The sequence below is a fragment of the Melopsittacus undulatus genome, chromosome 1 (assembly GCF_012275295.1).
Source record: "Melopsittacus undulatus isolate bMelUnd1 chromosome 1, bMelUnd1.mat.Z, whole genome shotgun sequence".
NCBI classification, from domain to species: domain Eukaryota; kingdom Metazoa; phylum Chordata; class Aves; order Psittaciformes; family Psittaculidae; genus Melopsittacus; species Melopsittacus undulatus.
In genome coordinates this window covers 93,296,325-93,321,338 of record NC_047527.1, presented here as the reverse complement: position 1 = coordinate 93,321,338, position 25,014 = coordinate 93,296,325, and the positions used below count along the sequence as shown (strand labels likewise).

The 25,014-nt window shown below is 36.5% G+C and overlaps 1 protein-coding gene across 2 annotated transcripts in view; it reads right to left on the bottom strand.

Moving 5' to 3' along the window:
- The window catches only part of CDKAL1 (CDK5 regulatory subunit associated protein 1 like 1), a 392,981-nt gene that overhangs the window by 204,126 nt on the left and 163,841 nt on the right, over positions 1-25,014 (bottom strand). For both annotated transcript variants that reach the window (XM_031049673.2, XM_005149870.3), the window contains one exon: positions 22,069-22,172. In XM_031049673.2, coding sequence (XP_030905533.2) covers positions 22,069-22,172 — 104 coding nt within the window. The remainder of the gene's footprint in view (positions 1-22,068; positions 22,173-25,014) is intronic.

The window sequence follows — 25,014 nt, the reverse complement described above, 5'->3', positions numbered from 1 at the left end:
TCTATAAATGCAAGGCCCCAGGGCCCCACCTGGTAGCAACATAATTACCCTAAATGTGCACTTATGTTTCATTACACCTTAACCATCACTATGCACACTGATTACAAGTATCAATCCATTTCATTTTCATACACCTCTGCAGTTGTACAGCATTCAACTGTGAAAATTCAGCACTCTCGTCACTTCTAAAACAAGGCCCATGCTGATAAACAGCAGTGGGCAAATTATTTGTCACTCTGTAGGGTGCCAGTAGGGTTTGATAAGGATGACATCACTCCCATTTTCCCAATAACAATGACACTAACAAGAACATGTAATCAGCAAGCCTCAGTGCTTGGTCTAGCCGTGGCAGGTGCAACTCTTTTTATGCTAGAAGTAAGCCAGCCAGCATTAGCTTCCAGCACAAGTACAAAACTATTTATTTTATCAGAATGTTAAGCAGAAGTTGGCTTCCATAAGGCACTGCAGCTGCTGTCGCTGCTTCTACAGATGCTTTCATTAATTTTATCAAGGACATACTGAAGTAAGTGCTTGATCAGCACAATGGCTATTTAGGAACAGCTGGAGAAATGAAACAATTAAAGAGACTATGTAAGCCCAATATGCAAATTAAAATAATTAAATACCAAAAAATACATTAAAATACATGTAAGAATTGAGCACAAAGGGGCTGAGAAAGCAGGGATAAGCCTCACAGCTCTAACTTTATTATGTCTAAATAAAATCCCTGCAACCTGAAAAACTGTCCATGTCACAAATTTTAAATTTATATGCTCAAATACTTTCAAAATTAAGTTACAGAGAAGGGTGTTGCAGTTTATAACCACCACACATGAAACGAACTTCAAAATTCTTACAGAGATTTCATTTTGTTATGTGCTGTGAAGGTATTTTTTCACCACACAATACTAGAAATGTAAAATGTTATTTCTTTTCTGGCAACTTTAATGACTGGAATACTGAAAAGATGAAACACTGTACTTACTATACAAGATATAACTTCTGTTTTATTTATCCATCTTCAAAAAGTAACTTAATATTGTACTCTAACGAAGCATTAAAAAAATCCATTCGCTTACGCCTTATTCAAACTCTCATGGGTAAGCAAACACTGATATCTGGTTGATTAAACCTCAAAGGAAATTTCTACCCTCATGTTTGCAAAAAAATTTCTATGTAGCAGTGGAAGCTGAGCAGCTGAAGTTTCATCTCCAGATCATGCAGCTACCACGCCTCACAGATTTCTGAAAAAGCAGCAATGGAGAAAGTAAAGCTAGTTTTATTAGCTTTTCTGCTTCTGCTCAGGATACTAAGGGTTTTCTGCAACACTTACTCTGTCTCATTGATGCAGGATGAGAAAAAGAGCAGATAGGTGTAATAGCATATTTGCAAAGAAGCAAAAAGAAACAGTCCTGGTGAACAGTGAAAGGATGGAGAGTCCTTCTGCACTGTTCAAGGAAGTTCTGGGGCAGGATAACGATAATTACTCTTACTAAAGTGCTCTGGGTCATTTTACTGAAGTAATCAGTCTGCCAAGTGCAGATGTGACAGACTAGTCTAGATGCTGTATGCTGCCTTCAGAATGAGGTATAGAGGTGGGATATTGTGGCAGACATGCCCAAAGAAATCCCTCCTACCATGCTGTGAGGAAATTTTCCTTGGACATGCCATTTTTATCTCTTTCCTTTCTACACCACAGAATGGTAATAAGTTCCTCCTTGTATGGAAGGCAGAAAAATCTTCTCTTCTTGCAGAAACTCAAAAGCACTAAAGCAGGAAGATAAGGCTGCTACAGCCTTCAAATAGCTGAATGTACTTGACATTTTACAAGGTTTAGCAGAAGATGTATTTATTTTCAGTAACCAGCTAAAGTAGTCCACAAGTACATGTGTTTCCAGAGAACACGAAATATATCTTCATAGATTAACCAGAAAGTCTTTAAAAATCCCAGAGTTTATGGGCAAGAATGTCTTCTCTTCTGGTAATGCAAACTGAACTAACTCTCAATTAACTCTTTCTCTTTCGTACCCTCCAACCAGTAACCCTATTTATTAGGCTTCTACACAAAATTCTGTTCATGTTCTCAGTGTTTAAATAACAGTACTCAGCACAGCTGAAGAATCACATCTTAATGTAACTTTAGACTTTGTGAATAATGCAGTCCACACAAATTTTAGTTTAAATAAATAAAAGTAAGCTTTCTTCATAAGAAGGACTATTGGAAGAGTGCTCCTTCCCTCTCTGTTAAATGGATGCTATGAGTATCATGCCTACCAGTGAAAACTCTGCAGGTTAAAAATCAAACTTTTAAAGAAGTGTTACTACTAATGTTCAACTCTTATTCAGAAAGTGTGCCAGCTTATTTTTTTATCCAAAATCAATGAAAAGGCCTATTCCCTAATGAAAGAGATTCCTACTGTGCAACTGAAAAGGGTTTTGGGAAAAACAAACAAACAAACAAGGGGAGAAAAAAACCACGTAAACCAAACCAAATAAATAAACAAAAGAAAAATTAAGAAAAAAAAAAACAGAAAAGTTGGATTTTCCTGCTTTGCAAAATATTCTTATAGATTACAAATTATATAAGGCTTTCACTATATAGACTTTTATATATATATATATATATGTACATATCTCTATCAAACCTGCCAAACAGCTTCCTTTCCTTTGCCACTACCTATTCCTTTCCTTAATTAATTTGGAAAGTTACTGGGGTTTTACCACATACAGAAGGTTAAGCAGTCTAGATTCTGCTGAGCTAACTGCAGAGCAGGCCACCAAAAAAATCCAGTTAAGAGAGAGTGTCTTATTCTACTCCCAGAAGGAAGAAAACCCAAATCAAATGCCCCTCCTGCCCCTAGCTGGGCAGTATTACCCAGGTAGAGGAGAAGTAGTGCTTAGTGCAACCACATGGTCTTTTCAAGGGCGATACAGGCAACTCAGATTTCACTTTTAAAACTTACAAAAATTGTATCCAATTTCTGGGGTCTGGTTTAATAGAACTACTATAAAATTTCACTTAACATACATACAACAGCGCACAATAGTTTCTTGAAGCGGCTCCAGTGTTGCACCCTAAGCAGCACAGCATTATCATCCTGAAACAATAAAAGATTTGTAACTATCATGAGATCCATTTAGGAAATCAGGCAACTGACATGCTTAACTAAAAATGCTTGAAAGCATGCTTGGCCATGGCAGCTACAATCATTCCAATATCTAATGTGCTAACTTTCAAACTGATGCCCAGTGACATAAAAAGTCTCCATGTTAAGGAAACCAGTATAGAATTTGCTGTCTCCTTCCTTCTGGAAACTATACTGTTATGCAATGGCTTATTGAAAGGTAGCACCTGCCATTACATGGAAAGATAACACTGGAAAAAAGAGGCAAGCTTTCAGGCCTGAAATATCCTGAAAATTAGTAAGGTCCCATCTCATCCCACCATCACAGTTGTTCCTTCCTCCCTGTTGTGGTTTAAGTCTAGCCGGCAAGAAGGATTAAAACAACTGCTACTGTTGAACCCAGGATACTACCTTACCACAATCTGCTAAGTAGATCTGGCAGACTTTGCTAAAACTTACTTTCTGAAGACACCACTAAGCCATTTCCATAACATTATAGATGTGTACAGGTTCAGGAAAGAGATGTTTTCACATTTCTTCTTCCTCTTCATTGTGACATCAGCATACACTTCATTTAAGAATTGTTTTAAAAGCTCTAGACACCAATTATAAAACTGACACTGTTTAGGCTGTTCTCTGTGACAAGACTGAGACAGCTGAGAACATATCCATTTCACAGCGACCTGGAGTGCTAAAGGACAGGAGTTTATGCACAAGCAAGATGCCAATCCATGTAACTGTAACACATGGGTGTCTTGCAGCGTTCTGTGAAAATATGCTCATTGCATGTCTTCTACATTTGCTCACCCCTCAAACACAGGACCTGAACTTATTTCTAAGATAAGGTGGATTAATATTTTAACATCATTTTTTCTAATTCATTTTTGAAAGAGAAAAAACCTAAAATTGCAAGAAGAAAGCAAGCAGTATCTATGCACAATAAAAACAATTTCTAATATAACATCCTATAAGTAGTGACATTTTTTTCATGTCCTTTGCACTTGGTTTATATCTCTGGTATATAAGCCATCAAGAGGCACAAAGTTTTAAATTGAGGTGGGGGAATTCCCTAGGCATGACAGATTGTGAGAAACTAGTTTCACAGTGAAGTACAAAAATAAAGCATCTCTGCTAAGAAGTCTACAGTCAACTGACATACATTAAACTCTGAAAATTACTTTTTAGACAACCTGAAAAAGAAATAAATCTACGTGTACAGAAGCACACAAAGTTCATCGTTACTATGGATATACAATTTTTTAGGATTCATATAATATTAATACAGCAATCATACACATGCATCAGTAACATCCACTAATGCAGAAGCCTGAAAGAGTCATAAAAATAAGTAATGGCCTTTGTTATGAGCATAAACTCTCATCGCATTTTTTTATTAGGAATCAAGACTAAAGAAATTAGTTCAGTGTAGAAATAATTGAATGTATAAAACAATTTGATTTTTACCTAAAAAGTAAGTAAGCATTTGTGTAATTTAATGTGGCAAAAAGTTCAAGATCCTTGAATATTTTACATTAGATCCCCTCTCCCTTTATGGTCTGTTAAACTTTAGTTTTGTGAAAAATTGAGAAAAAAATATCCCTGTCCAGAATGCCTAGCAGCATGGCCATAGAGTATAAATACTCTCCACTTTTGAGTACCTCTGATATTTGACAGCTATATGAGCACTTGAACATCATTTATCATGTTTATTTTTAATAGCTCTCCCTGGGCACAGCTGCCTTGGATGCCAATCTTCTTTTCTTTTGCCTCCTGTAAATATTTGAAATAGGTATTCATTAACAGTTGCAGATTTATTCAGCACTGTTGTACTGCTTGTGAACTGGAAATAGCTTTTATTTTGCTCTCCCTACCTTTTGGCTGATCTGAAAAAAAGGCCTGCTGTTTACATTCAGTCTGTCAGGATTTAAATTATGCTCCAGCTGAGAACTAATCAAGGGTATCTGACCTGGTTTACAAATAAACTAGGAACAAGAATATTACTTTTCCTTTTTCTGGGGGGCCACTGTGCCCATATATGAAAACTAAACCATGAACAGGTCATAAATACAATTACCCTAAATTAAAGCAGAAACAATGGGTCTTCACAGCTAAACCAGGTATTTCCTACAGGTTCTGGAACACCCTGAACTCTCACTGACAGCTCTTACTTGTAGTTTATGTGAGATATTTGAATTTCATATTTCAGCATTTTAACACAATGCATTAAAAAGGCATATATTTAAGCTATCGAGACAACCTGGTGTGCACATCAGGAGTCCCATATATCTGTACAAATCACAGCTCTTATCTTCACGGGGTGTTATCGCAGAAATGTTTTTTCTTCATTATTCAATGCGATAACCCCTAATCTATTTCCACATACAACCAAACTGTGTATAAAACCCAGCTCTCTAACATCTGAACTTAGCAAGTTCTACGAAATTTTTATGTTTTTTTTAAGATCGATTTGCTCTGGATATAGAATAAAGAGGTCACAGCATTCTCTAAAATGTACAGGTGCAAGTTATACCTAAATTATCGCTTCTGTAACAGTTCAATAACGAGATTAAATTTTTAAACATCAGACACTTGTTCACGTGAGAGGGTTTTAAGACAAGGAAAAACTGCAGCCACGCCTTGTTCAACAAAAGCAGCCAATGCCCATACAATATAACTAACTGCCCCTGAAAGGCTGCTAAAAGCTACATGATATATTTTTGTTTAAAAAAACCCTTTGACTGACCACTCTGACCGTGTATTAAATGCCACGAATAACGTCAGGGCAGCATGAAAGTACTTTTTCTTCTGCCCAGGCCTGACCTGTTATTTCACTAGCAGTCACAATCACTGTAACATTGTGTCTGAAGCTGACTTAAAAATACTTCAGCTAGTATTGATTTTTGTCTTACCACAGTAGGAAATACTCAAGGGAAAGTAAAAAAAAAAAAGAAGGGACAACAGCTTGTTGAGAGAAACCAGTCAATTCTCTGGGACCAATCATGTAAATTTACACTGTCCAAGATATACTTAGTATTTTTCAGAATTTTCTCACTCACAGCTGAGCTTGTCCCTACCCTGAGAGATTAGTAGTTCTAACCTGGTTCTCTTACAACTCTTAAGAAAGTAGTGCTGGCCTTTACATCTCTGCTTCAAAGAAAGGTAAGTTAACAGAAAATATCATCTTGTGGGTTGGATGTTTTAGTGGCACAGAATAACCAGCATTTGCTCTTCCTGAAGGCCAAACTATCCAGGAGACTACTACTTACCAAATGAAAAACAAACAAATTACCTTTGGACATAATAATGGATAAACTATGCTGTACTTGGTAGGTGACTGCTGCAAAACAGTGCATCTGATTTGTTATGTAAACCATTTGGATTCAGGTCACCACATCTGTTTTACAGCAGGAATTTTTTGTGATGTTTTCACAGGAGCAATGGGAATTTCAAGTAACTGATTACTGCATAATGTGCAAGGTTGGCTGTGACAATACTCTCACAATGGTTTGAAAAGATTTCTAATCCAGGTTTTGCAAAACCAGCAGTAAATATATGAACAAACCAAGTACTACCAACATAGAAACACAAGTTCCCACAGCTGAACAAGTATTCACAAAGAGTGAAAACACTCCAATACCCCTGTGGGTAAGAAAACGCATAAGAACAAATTTTTGTTTTCAAACAAAATTAAATATATGATTTTTTTTAACCCTGAAAGTAATATCAATTAAAAACATACACTGCGCTTTAATTTTAAGTGCTTTTAAATGCAACACTAAATACGCACAAGACCAACTTAAGTCTGCCTGGTAAGACTTCAGCTGCTGTCTGCAGCATTACTAAACCTCATATTTTACACTCCAAATAATTCAAACTTAACAGAAAGATATTTATAAGCAATATATAAATAAATAGCAATAAATATAAACAAGCAATGCTATTCAGCTTTCCTCTGCTGCTGTTCCACCGAATAAGCATGGAAAGAACATAACATACACTACTACTTGGTATAAAATAAACAAGTTTTTTAAGAAAATATTTTAAATCAAGCAACAGATCAAACAACTCTTCTGAGGAAGCCCTAAGCCAGCCAAACATTCTATTAAAGAACATGAAGAATTCAAATCTATCTCACTGCCAAATGTACACAGTATGAGCTTTTTAGTCTTTTCCTCAGCAGGTCTAAACAGTGAGTTACATTTTCAAGGCATTACAATTCACGACAAATTTGAAGGTGACACAAAATTGGCTGACAACACTTTAAAAGAAGCAAAAATTCTACTATCTATAATCTAAGCACAAGTGCTAAGTGAAAAACTACAAGGGAAATATACTGGCAAAAAGGGGAATTCAAAAGAAAACATGTTAACTACCAATCAGCTTGCATTTGTGAGATTTTAAACTCTACAGCAACATTAGTGCTTACCTTTTCTCCAAAAAAAATACAGCTGTGGATAGTAATTCCATTTCCTCTAAGAATTAATATTTTTACCATATAATATTTAATAACATGATTCAAAAGTAACTTTAAGGTACTGTTTATAATGGTTAAATTATTAATCAGGAAAATGACAACCATCGAGTGTATGTTCCTTCCTCTGCCAGAACAACTCACACCTGGTCATTATCGTCTTGCCACAGTATACACAACGTGCATAAGCTTTCCTTTGCATGGAGAATACAGACATGACGCCTTTGCAATTCAAGTTTTTCAGAAAGACATACGTGACTTGGATTTGAACATCAATTTTGTTTCCAGTATTTTACTACCACAGATTTTACAGACATCGACCTGGAACAGAAAGTCTTTTCCTTGAAAATTTAGCAGCAACTTTAACAATTCTTTGTTGGATGAAAATACTGCAGTGTGATTTATAAGTCTTCCTAATAACGTAGTGAAAATATGAACCGAATGAAGAAACCTTGTATTTCTGAGGAAGTCTGTTTCAAAAAGGATGAACAAAACGTATAGACAAATACGATTTTGATATTTGAGAAGCACTTGATATACTTTTCAAAGGCTTTAGTAGACTGACATCTAATTCAGTAACTGATGAAGAAAATAGTGAACTGTTTTAAAAAGTCCATAATTTATTTTGGCTTTTAGAAGATAGATATTTTTGTAATGTCAAGCAAGCATAGTGAATAAGTAACAGTTTTGGATAGTTTTGAATCAGTGATGAGAATAGCTCAGCTAAAATACATAGCCCAAAACCACCAGTATGTTGGTTTGTTGAACTCCAGTCTCCTTCATAGTATCAGCTATGAAGTGCCACTGTCAGAGCTTGTAACTCCGGACCTCTAGTCACCTCTCTGTTCTTTATACAACCTGATAACTGAAAAACTTGAACAAGGATTCCAGATCTGCTATTTTGGGACATCTTCATTCTCCTATGGCTGCCCAGCTGCTGCTCCCATGAGGAGACATCTCCCTCAAGAATATCTAGAGTCTCAGACCAGCTTGAGAAGTTTGAAGTGTTACTATTCTGGAAGCTGAAATTTCCCAAACTCTGGACTGTCTGGGACCATGTAAATGCGCTCTATTTCTAGTAAACATTTTAAGATCATAATATGAATCATGTCAATCTTTGTCAGAGCCACAGCCAACGATGAACTACTATCATGGTTATCACTTTAACTGTAATACAGGCAATGCAAAATAATATCCAAATGACTGAACTATCCCCAAATAGTATTGTGCCCTGCCTTCCTCTGCCTTGAACCATCCAATGCTGTCTTACTAAGTGTATTGTAACTATTTCTTTTCCCCTTTCCACAGTATCTGAAAATCTCTGCTTTAGAGTTTGGGAAGTCTCGAGGATGACTTCTGCTTCCCTTGTCCTCAGCGATCATCCCTCCTCCTGTCCCCTCACTGAAATACCAGAAGACACTAATGCCACAGTGCACACGGGGTTCATGGAAATCTGTGGATCTCCTAGCAAGTTGTTGAAGAAAACACTTCAGCTGGAAAAGGTGCATTATGCACTCAGAAGATGAGAGAAGACACGCCAGTGTGTCCAGAATTAGGTCAAGTTCTGTAGGGCCATTTCCTATCCCATGAGCTAGATAAGCTTGCACAGGAAACAGCAGCTCAGTGATAAGAGAGAAGAGCTTGGGAAGATTGCTACATCTAATGCTCTTGACATCTCTCCAGTTCCTTGCTCTAAAGGTCTAGTAACACTGGGACACTGCAGAGCTGTGGTACCTCTGTAACACCAGTATCCTGGAAGATTCAATTTGTATTGTTTATTACTGTCACACTTTGAGGTTTCTAAAAACACATATATATTTTCCTTCCAGCCTGCTCTTCTGCAGGACATTTCACAAAAATTACACTCTGAAAACCAAAATTTTCATGGAAAGGAATCACAGATTTTACCATCTAATTGCAAAGATATACAACTTGCAGGAACCTAAGACTCACAAGAGGATACACACACAACTCCCGCAACCCTTCCAGAAAGTAAGACCTTTTCATTCCCTCAGTCTACCTTCTCTCACACTTTCAAGCAGCATAAGCCAACACTACTAACAGAGAATCAGTCTCATCTTCCATTGTCCTCAGTTGCTTATTTCCTACACTACAAGTGTTCACACGGTTCTGAAGTAAGCCAGAATTGAGAACCAATCCAAGTTAAAATGAGGGGGTGGCTGGTTTTGGTTGAGGGGAGCAGGATGGAGATAAGAAGGAAGAACAACTGACATTCAGATTTACTCCAGATCAGTTCCCTAGCTTGCTTCTTACAAGAAACTCACTCCCAGCAAGAAAGCAGGTAGACTGAGAAAGAATGGGGATAAAAAAAAAAGGGGGAGAGAAGGGGAGAAAATGTAAAGAAATGATTCTCTTAATAGCAGTGTTTGCTTAAAGCACAGCTGAAACTATAGCCTAGGGCTGAAGACCAAGTAGCATTTTTAATTGCATACATTTCTGCTTTGGCTCTTTTGTATTAAACTTTTATTTCAAAGAAAAATAAAATTCACCTTTTTTATAAAAATGTAAAATTAAATAGATTGCTTGGCACTCAAGAATATAAACAGCACAAATATTTGAGCAGGAAAATAAAAAGGAATGAGAAGACTGAATTATACAGAGCAAATGTGACCTAAACTTGCTTTTTTCCTTTCCTTTTCTATCAAAGAAAAAACTTTGTTAAACAGACTTCTCTGTTTCTTTAAACTGCCAAAGTTAAGAGACCAGTGGAGTCTTCTTGTCTGTAGTAGTCTTAGTCAGACATGAAAATAAGCATTCACATACATTTTATATTCCTCTTTCCAGCACTGTAAGCTACAACAATGCATGCAGAGTAACAAACACTTTATAAAAAAAGTGACATTATTAGACTAAGTTTGAAAGAGACAAAAGGTAATCTGATCATGCTACGAGAAATTTTGGCAACAGTGTCAATGCATCTGGTGAGTTATCCTACGGATAATGCCTATGAACCCCTGACAACAACTAAGAGAGGAGACAGCATCCTAAACCAACAATTTTCACAAAATAAGCATTTTCATATTACAGCATTAATGGGATTTATGTTTTGGAACAGGCAACTATAACATGAACAATATTCCAGAGCATAAAAGGAACCTATTTAAAGCTATTCAAACTTATACTCATCTCCATAGAGAGGAAATTACTACTTTCAGAAACACAAGACAGCACATACACACTTCAAATTCTAATGAAAATCTTTAGGAGAACATGAACTTCTGCAAATTTTAGTGGGATAGCTCCTCCTCAAACGAACGACCATTCCCTGTTATTGCAATGTCTTTCTTCCAACCCTTCCTAAACAACAATCTTTGTCATCCTACTGACCCTGGTCAATGCCTTAGTAGTAAATACACTGACCAACCACTTACTATCCTGAATGCAATCATGCATTACTCCATGGTATTTCTCTTCAGCTGTTTGCACCACACTATAAGCCCTTTGGGGCCACCTTATTTATTTATTTTTAAAAGGTACACAGTACTTAACAGTAGAACCCCAGTTACACAAACAGTAAACAGAGCCTAAGTGGTTTTCCTTGCAAGGGAAAGACCTAATTGCAGTATTACACATTACAGTGTAAAATCTAGTGTGATTCATTTGTGCCCTAAAAGTAGCCTGGACCTGATTTTTTGGCTAATTAACTGTTAATGGCATGTTTGTTATATGAGGCTGCAACACTGACAATTAAACAGATTGACTGGACCAAAACCTCTATGAACATCAGAAGAAGGCATTAACACTTGGAACAAAAGAGAAAGAAGTTCCCCTTCCTCATTTCTGAAGCCTAGTATCACAGCAGACCTGGCAATAAGGAAAATAAAAAGCATACTTCATGACATCAACCTAAGGTATGAAGCATGCCTGCAAAGTAAGGCAGAATCTACTGAATTGCCACAAAACCCATTTAAACCAATCACAAAATTAAAAAAAAAAAAGGTGAACTGAGGCAGCTACCACACTAAGGCACAAAGGCCTCCATAACTTTTTAGTAAGAAAAGTTTTTGTTTCTAAACTTGTCTAGAATATCTTTTTCCTAGTGTAATTATGGCAAATAGAACGTATGCTGGGCTGCATCAAAAGGTCAAAGGATGTGATTCTGCCCCTCTCCTCTACTCTCAGAACTCCCCCCTGGAGTACTGTGCCTAGCTATGGGGCCCCTAGTGCAAAAGGGACATGGGGACCAGCTCAAGCAAGTCCAGAAGAGGGTCACAAAAATGAAAATGGGTAGACATTAGGTTGCTCAGAGAGGCTGTGGCTGCCCCATACCCAGAAGTGTTCAAGGCTAGCTTGGATGGGGCTTTGAGCAACCTGGTCTAGTGAAAGGTGTTCCTGACTGTGGCAAAGGGGTTGGAATTGGATGGTCTTTAAGATTCCTTCCAAAACAAACCATTCTATGATTTTATGATTTTAACTAGAATTACCAATTAGAGTTTGACAGAGTTATAAGGAAACAGAAGCAAAATTATATTACTGAAAGTTCTTGGCAACTATAAAATTTGAAGATGCCATGATCTACACCGTTTATGAAAATATTAACAACAGTTTGAACTATATCTGAGCCTTCTGCTGATTCTTAATGTTTCTGTGAAAAACAATGGCATGTTGTGAATCCCAGAATCCTTTGTGGCCACAGGGCACAGAGATGATCAGCATGTTTACTACTTTGATGACATCAAACATACCACAACTGCATTGCAGAGTGATCAGCACGTTTACTACTTTGATGACATCAAACATACCACAGCTGCATTGCAGAGTGATCAGCCTTTGGCAACAGATTGTGAAAAGCCCAAATTTATTCTGCATGAGTCTATATCTAGCATGTGTATAGGTTTCACGCATTCTGACAGCAGTGGACTGACTGCATATATAGTACACTACAAACGCACAAGAACAGATACACACTTTTTAGATGAAAGTCAGCTCACATCTGGCCATCTCAGGAGACAGACTCAACCACAAAAGACCAAGTTAAAACATGCAGAGAAACAAAGATTTTTTTTTTAATGTAATGATTTTTAATAAAAATAAAGAAATGGCATAAGAAAGGCATAGGTACATTTTAACATGAATCAAAGATCATAAACTGAATGGGGTTGAAACTGCCTCTTCATAAATGCTAGAAGTAAGAATACATGGAAGTAGAAACTCAGTCACTCATCCAGGAAACAAGGATGTAAATATACTATCATCATTCAGGACTAACAAGCAAATACAAAAGAAACTTTTAGAAAGATGTAAATGAATTATTGTGAAAATATGCTTGAAACGGGGGGAAACTCACTGCCACAATGCAGTTTTGAAAAAACCTGGAGGGGACCAGAAGGACCTTTGGTCAGACCAGAAGAAACAGTTCAGCTCAATGATCCAGTGAAATATATATGACTTTCTGTCTTGAACCTAACTTGCCTAAAATTTTCTTTCAGATGTATGTTTTCTCACATGTAAAAGGATCTAGCATAAATTCTTGTTCGGGTATTCTAAGGCATAAGTTCAGAATTAAGTAAGCTAGAATAGAAGAGTTGAGTTGGAAGAGATCCACAATGACCAAGTCCAACTGCTGGACCACTTCAGGTCTGAGCAAAAGTTAAAACATGTTATTAAGGGCATCATCCAAATGCTCCATCCATGCAACCAAATGCTCAGCACAGAGCATCAACCACCTCTTTAGGAAGCCTATTGCAGGGTGTAAGCACCCTCTTGGGTAAAGAAATGCTTCCTCATGTCAAAGCCAAACCTCCCCTGAGGGATGCAGCTTTGAGCTGTTCTGCCATGTCCTGGCACTGGAACCCAGGCAGAAGAGATGAGCACCTCCTCTCCACTTCCCCTCTCCTGGAAGTCAGAGAGAGCAATGAGAAAAAAGCTAAACACCAATAATTTAATGTAATTGTCACTGCATTTCTCATGAAAAAATAAAAATAAATGCAAAGGAACCTTTTTTGTAACAAGACATGATGAAGAAAACAGAAACAATACTTGACTGTATGAAAAGCATGATAGGAAATTTCTTTCTGAGCCAAGAGGAAAGTTCACTAACTTCTAATTTTCTCACTCAAATGAAGCTTGAAAATATATACAGTACTGTAATTTACTACTGAAAAGACATCTTTTTGTCTCTTTAAATATCGCTTTGCTATATTATATTGCTTATGTGTGTTTAAATATCTGTTATGCAGCAGTTTTTATATACCTGAAGACATAGTTCCTAATCACTACTGATGGAATGTAATTAAATCTTTTTCTTTCAGGATCATTAGAAAGATTACATAGGGCAATGAAAACTAATTTATTATACTATCCCATGTAACACTAAGAAATGACAGGCTGGTACCAAAATATTTATCTTGGCCTAAGTATTCTGTGCATTAGCAAAGTCAGCAGGAAAAACTTAAAACACTCATAAGACACAAAAGACAATACAGAAAGAATTTTAATAAACTTAACTACAACAACAAACACATCACTCTTTAGCTACTGCCAAAAAGCACAGAAAAACTAAGATAAGCTGTTTATCAAAGTGTCTCAAATACAGCAGCCCAATTCCCTGGAATGCGACTTCAAATTATACTTCAGAAACAAATTAGAATATAGCTTACTGTTCCTAGAAGTCAGTAAAAAGAGAAGAGGTTTATCTTAGAAAAACACTCTAACCATTCTTCTCTTTCCCCCTGAAAAAAAGACAACACAGAAACATTATGCACAGCATAATGGGTATAAACTGGGTATAAACCAAGATTACCTGTCCTATCAAAAATTCTGCTCTCCCCTAAAAATTAAATTGCAAAGGATTTGAAAAATGGTATAGAGTTTGGGTTTTGTTTTTTTAAGGGTAAAGACTGTTAGAAAAGATTTCTATATAAAACTTACCTGTTATGTATGTTATAATCTATGCATCAGAAAAATTTGATTCTATAAATCAGAAAAAACATTTTTAAAAGAAGATTCAAGCATTACATTATACAATGCTTTTTCTGTAAAACTTTGTTGTTGAATTCAATATATCCCTGTCAAAAATTCATAATTTTGAGAATTTGTATATTCCAATAGAAAAGCATTCCATAGACGGTTTAAGACTAACTGTAACAGCATGGACTTCATACTCTTACAAGGTCAATCTTGCTGGTAAAAGAGAGCAGGTAGAAGGTAAACATATGCTACACCTGCAGCATATCATTTTTTATCAGGTATTTATTATGGGGTATCTTCCTTCTGAGGATTTTATGCAATTACATGTAGCATGAAGTATGGGACAACACAAGAAACAGCACTGAAGTTTCAATGTTTCTTCATCACATTCACCCTACATGAAAACCGTGTTTGGTACTTGCAACCCATTTTGGAGGTGTTTAAAGCATACTAACATTTGCTTTTTCACTCTCAAGCTTTCTACAGTATAGCTAAAAACCACACAAAAAGAAAAGAAAGAGAAAAAGAAGATATCTTCTGCATTTACAGGTAAAACCTGCCTTTATCTTTGCTTCTTTTTTGCTATAAAGGACACAGCATGGAAAAGTGCCTTGAGCTTAACGTTCTTAATTGCATATGCAACTTTTTGTTATGCTGCCTCAGGCAACGAATGGTAAATACTACTAAAAACTTTGCTTTTCTAAAGCTGTTTTTGCTGAACAGAAACATACACTTGCTAAAGTTTAGCTTACAGCTTTTGAGAATAAGCACCATGTCTGTATTGAAACAACCTTTCAAAAGGAAAGAATTTTTTTAAATTTAAAAATGGTGAAGTATTTCACATGGAATGAAAGTGAAACGTTTCACTGTGAACATTTTACACAGTAAACCATTCCCTTCAAAAACAAAAAAGAAATCACCCCACTCAAATGCTATGTTTGGTTTTGAGTTGACCTGTATTTTTAAAGCCAGTGGGTACTCTGAAAATTAAACAAAGCATTCAAGTTGATCTAAATATTTAACTCGATCCAAAATGAAACAGTTTTATTCGGAGAACAACCAAGCAACAAGCAAACATATTTCAGTTCTATACAAAGCAGATTTCCCAATCTTTCCAAAAGGCAAATGAATTTTAAAAACCAAAACAGAACAACAATTCCAAAGGCATGTCCCTCTAATCCAAGTAATTGATCAGTTGTCTGCCATTAGCATGATACAGTTTAGTTTTTCTTGGTATTTAATAATATGGATATAGTGACAAGGTTTTCTTTCCCTTTCTTTCTGCCACAAAGCAGACCACCATCTACCCTTACAACAGTCCTAGTCTTTGACTATGTGTTTGACCCATACAGTGTACTCTCAATTTCAGGGAGTTTCCATGTATTTTTAAGCATAACTGCAACACAAATTAACTGACAGCCACAAAATCAACATCAAGTATCAGTTTGCACAAGTCAAGGCTTGAGTGTATATGAACAAAGGAAACTCAGTTCCCAAGCACCAATGGGTAGCACCAGTACACTTTTTGTGTATTGAATTCATTATCCAACAGGTTTCTCAACAAAGCCTCTTCATCACATGGCTAGTATGGAACAAGAGAGAGCTTTCTTTCAGCACTGTTGCAGAAATTGCTGAGTAAAACTTAAGACAAATAAGCCTGAGAAAATGCTTGACTTCTGATAATGCTGCTACGCTATAGAAGAAAAACAACAATGTGGGTCTAATAAATACATACACTTATTAGTCAGAACACTAACACTAGGAGGGTAAAAATATTAGTGAGCAAGGTATTAAGATTAGTTAAGAAAGCTTTCCTGGGGCATGCTGGAGATCATTAACAAAGACTTGTGTTGAAAAAACTAAGACAACCTTTTCACTGTGTACCCAGGCTACAAGTTATTGTTCATCTTGCATTAAGGCATGACCTCCATATTCAGCAACTGCTCTCTAAAGTCTTTGAAAGACACTGAGGACATAGCCCCAGTCTCCATCTGGGTGACTGGGCACCCAGTACCTCTCAGCATGTTCAAAGACCAAATCCACTATTGAGAAGTTGTAGCCTAAGCATCACAATTTGGTACTGTTTCTGACAATTAATGGGAAACCAAAAACACTGTTGATATTTAACACTTGTGCTTTCATGAACAGCAGGTGCTCTGAAAAAATACAGACAGCTTACTGGGAATTGTGCAGGAAGAAAAACAGTTACCAATTAATAAAGCAGTGTCTTGACAGCACTTCATCAGAACTACTAAAACCAAAGATCCTTAGCAAAGCTCACAGAGATCTGAAAAACTCTGGAAACCAGTCACATTATGTAATTCCAGTCCTGCATAAAAATCTGTTTACAGTAATACTTGTAGAGAGAGGAATATTTAGTCCCCTTTAACCTCTCAACACTTTCAAATTTAAAAGATTAGGGATAATTATAAGGATGTATAATGAAAGCTGAGACTCAGAATCTTCATTTAGATACCTCCTCTGCTTTGTGATGCAACATTTTGTCAATGATTGCCTGAACAGAAGTGTTATTCAGAATTGGACACCATGAACACCAGTGAACCATCATGCAAATAATGGAATGGGTTGCCCAGGGAGGTTGTGAATGCTCCATCCCTGGCAGTGTTCAAGGCCAGATTGGACGAAGCCTTGCCTGGCATGGTTTAGTGTGAGGTGTCCCTGCCCATGGCAGAGGGGTTGGAGCGAGATGATCTTGAGGTCCTTTTCAACCCTAACTGTTCTATGATTCCATGAATAAATATAAATTATCTTTGTCATTGCAATTACTCATCCAGAAGCACTTGCTCCACATAGCTTTGAGGATACAAGAACAATGTTTCCCGAAAGGACTTGACTTTCATTTGAGCTCCCTGGCTGCTACTATAAAAAAAAGCTAACATAGTAGTAATTATACAGTGTATATTTTAATAGCAGTATATTCCCTGCCATCTGCAACAGGCATGCAATGGTAAAGAAATAAAATTTTGTACTGGTACATCCAGAAGATTTTAATTGTAAACAAGAATGAAGTAACAGCCAGTTCCATAAGACTACTTCTATTTTTAACTTAAGTTTCCAGATCAGCAAAAAAAAAGTTTGCAATATGAAGTACTATCTTTGCCCAGAAAACCTCTCACAGTATGTAGGGTTTACAAATCACCAGGTAGCATTATCAGCTACCTATCTTTTTATGGACATCAAAATCCCATTTAAGAAAAAAAAAAAAACAAAAAACAAACCAAGTTTTCTGAAGTCTTGCAATTTAGCCAAAGCTGTCCCAGGACAACACTCCACGCAACATTCAAAGCTCAGGCTTGTTTTACTTTTGTGTCTCCTTGGAATACTGTTCACCAATGGCGGCTACCCCAGCCTTCCACTACATATACTAAGCAAAAACACATTGTTATACAGAAAGTACCTTTGGGGAGGAAAGAAAGGGCTCTCTCATAACTGCAAATGCAATTCCCTAAAATACAGCACTGAACATGATACAACAAATTTTGAAAAAAGCATACTACTAAATTGATGACACAAAGAAAGTGCTGTACTATCAGCTGCAGAAATCCTCTTAGAATAAACAACCTCACAGTAGACATTTGTTCTGTACTCAAAGACCACTTTACTATATTTTGCAATACTTTTTCTTTTAGTATCTGTCTTACAGAAGTCTGTGATTTGACAAGGCTGGCCACGTAAAAAATTATACAACTACTTACCACAAGTTGAAATTTACAGAAAAAACATCAAAGTTTAAATGAGCAAAAACCACATAGTCCACTTTCAACTTCAGACAGATTATTTTTCTTTAAAGAAATGTTGTGAATTATTAAAGTTGATGTCAGTGGTAATTTCAAAATTACTATGGAGACCAGGCGGGAGACATAACCCGTGTGAAGTATGCAAACAACTTTCATTTTCGAAGACCTTAACATTTAGTCCAATGCATTATGAACATATGAAGCATGTAACAGAAATCTGCAGTGCACTTAGGTTTTGTGTACATTATATTGAAGACATTAAAATTCAAAAAAAACCCCAACAACCTGTTTCAGAGGCTGGAAAAGTACAAGATACAGGCTCGTATCTGTTCAGTCATGATGATTTCAGACATCTCTTTTTAATCAGTTAATTTAAATCAAGTTGATGCTTATACAAACAATCTGAACTTTGTCATCTGTTGTCGTCTAGTTACCACTCTCGGCAGACTACTGCATTTTGTTTATAAAAAGCTAAATTTTTTAAACTAAGCTTTAAAAACCAAAAGATAAATGGTTGGACTCTAAAATACACTGAAGTGAATACCTACTTACCTATAGAAAGTATGCAGAACTCAAAAAGCAGTAGCTAAATGAAGTCATAAAGCAAAATTTTGACTGAAAAGCCTAAGAGTTTCAAAAAATCTTCAGAAGCCATCTTGGAGAGAACCATCAAAGAGTGATGGCTGCCAGGCACCACCATACAGCTGCTGTGACACAGGTACATCATTATGATGTACCACATTATTAGCAGTTCAAGACTGGTCCACTGACTACTTGAAATGGCTTGCAGCCAAGTAATGCAGTATATACTACAGGCTGGAAATACTTTCTACCCAGAGACAACCTACCCAGAGACTGCAGTACAGAAGTGACTGAAAAAAACATGGAGTATTTGATCACAACACTAAAGCCTGTGCTGGCAACATACAGCTGCTAGAAATACCATTTCTAGATGTCAGCTGCAATCTTATCAAACTATGATCACTTGAATAAAGCATTTTAGAGAGCTTTTTTGAGCTGAGAATTAAGGACCTGTAACAAGATGTCCTTAAATGCAGCTCTTCTGATTAATTTTCAGTGTGTTGCAATAATTGAAACATTCCACCTTTGGGGCCTATTGCTGTGTACTCTGAGAAAATATATTCACACAAAACACTGAGAACGGTATCAGTCTCTCTTTTCTTACATTATTTGATCATGCACTTATACAAAATCATCACATACTGTTTTGCTGCTGCTCTTCTAAGACACCTCAGTTCTCCCAAGACTAATTCCAAAGTAGAAAAACTTTTCATCATAAACCTGTATCTCTTTGTATTTTCATTAAAACTTCAGCAACATGTCTTGTGAGAAAACAGAAGTGATTGTTGAAGAGATTGTGGGTCAATAACTTAGCAAGAACTCTAATAATGACTTGGAATTGCTTAAATCTTTCACTGGATTGATGAAGTTTCTGCAGTCCAGCGGCAGCAAGCTGGCAGTAATAAATCCTCCATATATTTCGTGCCTCAATATGTGAAAGCTGGAGGCAAACCCTGTCATTTTACAACTCAGTACTTGCTTCTTTCCTTATGTCCTCGAACAGAGGTACTAGTGTAAGGCCAAACAAGAATAGAACTCCCTGGAGATGCCTGCTGTGAGACACGTCATAGCATTTCTTCAAGAAATTTCAAAACAATAGCTTAAGGGCAAGTTTTTCCATTAGAAATCAAGTTATTTTGAAACAGTCAATATTTATAATAAAGGCCACAGTACAACAGATGAATTGAATTACTGAATTTTCAATCCAAATGTACGACACTTGAAGTTCAAAATACTTTCCAAAATTTCACATTTCTTGTCTGCAAAGACAAACAAAACTCAAGTTTTCTTTCCTGTTACATCAAGCAAACACATCTTTACATTAATGTGGACTATATGTATGTAAATACAGCTGTTACAGGACAGACAAGTCTGATTTTTTTCCCATACATGTAATACGTCTAAATAAAGTTTTAATAGTTAACCTAAGACAGACCATAATCCCAATTCTCTTGCCCACACCTTCTCTTCATCATAGTCCCTTGCTGAATTGCTCACTTTCTTCAGAACAATTCAAGAGGTATACAGTGGTATCAGAATAACACTATTCTTGTGCTGCTCGTAATATAAAAGTACTTCAGAGTTACACCTGGATGAAAGAAAATAATGTAGTATTTCTTTTCTACCTACACCTCTTGTTATAACCAGGCACTTACCTGTATCTAATAACTATTGCATAATAACAACCATAACCATCAAACGGCAGCTTTTTTTTTGGCACAGTAACTAGTTATCAATTTCAGAATCATCTGTCTCATACTACTGAAAACTTCTAGCTTCTGAAACATTTTCCCTGAACTGTTTCTCCACCAAAATAATATTTATACATCTTTTATTTCAGTCACTGACCATTTCAGAATATGCATGAAGGTTTTAGAAACCTGTCCTTCTAAAACAAGAAATTTGAGACATGACAGCATTCCTCATTACAAGACAATTCAATTCACAGCAACAACAGCATTAACTGTACAAACCTAAGTAACAGGAGAAATTTTGTGGCATTACAGATAAGCTTCATGGAAGAAGAGAGAGAGGAGCTTCGCTTTTCACAAATGAAAAAGAAAAAGGCATTTACAGCCTTAAGAGCTTTCTGTGTGGACAGCATAGAACTTAGAATTTGTTAACATGGACCTGGATTAGGAAAAGGACTATTCCTTTCATATTACTGATAGGAACAGCCAGAAATTCATCACTGACCTAAATAAGGCTCATTAAGGATCCCTAAATGAGGATAGATTTAAAATCACACTGAATCATTGGAGACCTACTTCTCACTAGAACAGCTGCAACACTCAGAGCTTTAAGTGAAACCCAATGCATCTACTGTTTGTACATGCACAGAGGCTGTGAAATCACATCATATTTATTGCTCTACTTTTAATTCAAAGTATTTAATACAAAGATGTAATGAGATGACACACCTGAAATGCCTCAGTATTTTGTTAAATATGCATTTTATCTTTCACACATGGCACACAAATACAAAAAAAAACCCAACCCTATACCTGTAACTTCATGAGATTGCATGACAAATTAATATTAGCATTATTTGGAAATCTGTATTTTTTGAGACACCATCAGAGTGTAGATATAAAGAACAACAATTAAGGCACAAGAAAGCTATCATAATTACCAGACATACAAGAGGTTTAGGCAGATACTGGCACAGAATAGTGTACTACAGAAAACACTTCTGATATTTTATTGTATCCATGTGACATTATCCTATTGAGCTTAAAATCTGATAAGCTTTGTATGACTCTCAGAAACATTCCAGAACTCCAGGAAATCCACTACCAGAAAAAAGAGTGTATCGTTAAACAGGGTTTCAAGAATGCTAGTTCATGAAACTTATTTTTATTCTTGAGTAAAACAGAAGTGTTCCCCTTTAAGAAACCAGAGATACAGTAAGTGACCAAATACTACTGTTTGCCCATCAGCACAAAAAAAAATGCATGGAACTTCATTTGAGCCTAAAATCAAAATGAAACAGTCCTTATGGTAGGACTACATTTTGTACACAGGGATGCACAACATAATGTAAGCATGGCTTTTTACTGCAAAGGCCCCACCACACAAAGTTGCAACTATTAAGAATATGGCCATACATATATTTCCATATCGTATCATAATCATTATGCATGAAAATAAGACCTGGTACAATTCAGAGGCTGACTTTTTATTGCAGTGACAAAATCTTTACCTTGAAAAGACTGTTTTGCTCTGTTCACTAGTTCTTCAACTGGGTAACTTGCTAGATCTCCTCTGGCATGCTTAGTTTTGCAGTAGGTACATGCATTGAGACACCTGTATAGAAAACAAAAAAATACTCAGTTTTGAGCCAAGAAAGCCCTTATTTGCTCAGATATATTTATTAAGTACATCTGAAAAATGAGCTTTTCTACAACCAGAAAATAGTAGTATTCTATTTTAAAATCATAAAGTAGTTTAAAACATCTTTCCCCTTGTCTTAAACTATCTTTCACATCTGTATAAAAGGTTGAAAAAAATTAAGTTAAAACAACATACAAAATCCAAAAGTGAGAATTTACATGCTTTTAGAAAGCTATAATAGGATTAATAATTGTTCATTGCTGAAAATGGATCTCAGAGCTCTCAATAAAATAAAAATATCCAACCTAAACAAGGAAATAAAAAGTCCTGAAAGACTAAACCCAGTTTTTTAAAATTGTGTGGGTTTTTTGAAAGCATACTTGAGTTATTTTTTTGCTTCTTTTATTTGGCCCATAGAAACAAATAACATAATGAAAACCAACTAAAAAGTCACCAGCTACAAGATTTCTGTTTACTACTTGGATATATCTTGTCTTCTATTATGATGCCTGGCAGCTTCATGACTAGCTCCATGACCTTGCAAACTGTAAAGTTCTTCCTCCACAAAGATTCCCCTCCTATGTTAGTTATACCTTGTTCACACGAGTAATGCCCTTCTGCTCCTGCACATCACCTTGGCATTGAGACCTTCTCTAGGAACACAACCTTACTTTCTGCCAGAAGACACCTGTAGGGTTTGTGGATTCTCTCTGCTAGACTGGACGTGTATTATTTCTCCTGCTTATCAGACCCAAACATCAGGTTTTCGCACCCATTTTAGATCAGAAAACTAAAAGGCAGCTTAACTGCAAAAATGAGACTGTTAAGAACTAGGAATGTATGTGAAATAACCTGCCACTCAGTAAAATACACAATTATCTATTAAAAAAAAAAACAAATCTGAACCTTTATAAACTCCTCCAAATAAACAATTCATTCCCACCCAAACTCAACATATTCATCAGATGTGAAATCATATTTATGTATCTCACCTTTCTTCCACTAATCAAAAGCCATTCACTACTCAAGATCTAAAGCATGTTTTAAAGTAGCATTTGAAATCAAGAGAGTATAAGCAGGTAACTGGTTGATACTCTGTGTAACCTATTCAGCAAACTGTCTTTTATTAGGTCACTGACATTCTAAAGCATGTCACAAAGGGCTTTTCTTCATACTCATTTCTGTCCCTGCTTCCCATCCACAACTCTTCCAATCTTGCTCAGTTCTTCTAGGGTTGCAAAGCAGGCCTCTGTCTTTTATACTTCTTTTTCTTTTCTTTCTTTCCTTATTTTGTTTTGTTTTTAAAGTACAACTCTCCATTCAACCCAACACTTCATTTGGAAGCAGGCTCCCAGCCACTCCTTCCCCTCTACATCATTTACTAAGCTAAACTAGCTTTCTTTCACAGAGCTAAACAAAAACAGTATTATGATCAGTGACAGACCGTGTCATGTTTTAAAGAGCAATAGTAAACTTGCCTTCAGTAAGGGGGGCTAACAGCCAGATTCCCTCCCCCTCAGCAGGACAGGGTCAGCAAACAGGTAGAAGGGGAAAAAGGGAGCTCACAAGTCTAGACAGAGTTGGGGAGATCATGTACCAATTACTGCCATGGGTAAATAGACTCATGTTAGGGAAAACTCACTAATTGCCAACCAAAATTAAAAAAAAAATAGCTACAAATTCAGATACGTGGGAGACAGAGACCAGTATTTAACCAAAGCCATTTCTCCCCTTTTATCGAGGCTTAGCTTCATTCCTTCATCTCACACTCCTCTACATACATCTAACCCATAGCCATACCCAGCATGGGGCAGCCCCAGCCTCTCAGAGTCCTCAGTGATCCACACACAGGTCTGCAAAGCATTAAAAGAAAATTCTAGGATGGCAAAACACTGCAGGCGAACTCCAATCCCTTCACAAGAGCACATCACAGGCAGTCCGGCCACAGCCCATTTTATAGTTACCAGCCAACTCCTAAGATCACTCACGTAAGGTGCTGGTTACTGCACCGCAATTGCTGAGAGACCGAGCAGAAACACTGAAAGCTGGCATTTCCATCAGTGGTGCAGATGGAGATCCTCTAGCATTTAGATACCCATGTTCATAAGGAGAGAAGGAAGAAAAATAAGTACTTGTCATATGCAGGCTGACCAACAGATGTTTTCCCCTCAGTATATTTTGGTTTGCATTTGGGTACTTGTAATTGAAAAACTATACAGCAAGAGTACTAAGAACTAAGCAACTGCACTAAATGTTGCTATTATTAATCTCCAAATCTTGAGGATAAGTTTCATATCTTAAATCAATGTTCCTTTCTTACAAGATCTAGTTTCTAGTAAAATAGTTTCTCCAGCATCTTCAGTTGCTTCCTAGAAATATTCTTTAAACTAAGTCCTGAGCTACATGAAAAAACATGTTAACAGCAGTTTTTCTCTGGTACTGCAATAAGCATGTTCACAAAGAGATAATGGAAACATGCAGCAAGAATAATGAGAACAGAGGGTGAAGTTATTCTCCATATACTCAGAGTATTATGGGGGAATGGTTCTAAGAGCTTTATTACTACAGTCTTGAAGTACAGCTTCAGGGGGTTGTTGATTTATTTTGGGGTACAAGCTGAAAGTTGGGATTTGGATACAGACTTCTTTGTCTCTCAAGTTTTATTGCCCCAATTAACTTATTCCTACTATAGAATAAAAATATTGTGGAATACCAAAGTAATTTAGTTGTTGGTTGGGTTTTCTTCCTGGTATTTAAAGAGATTACATAACACAAACATATAAGTCAAACTTCAATACAACGTAAAGGATCAGTT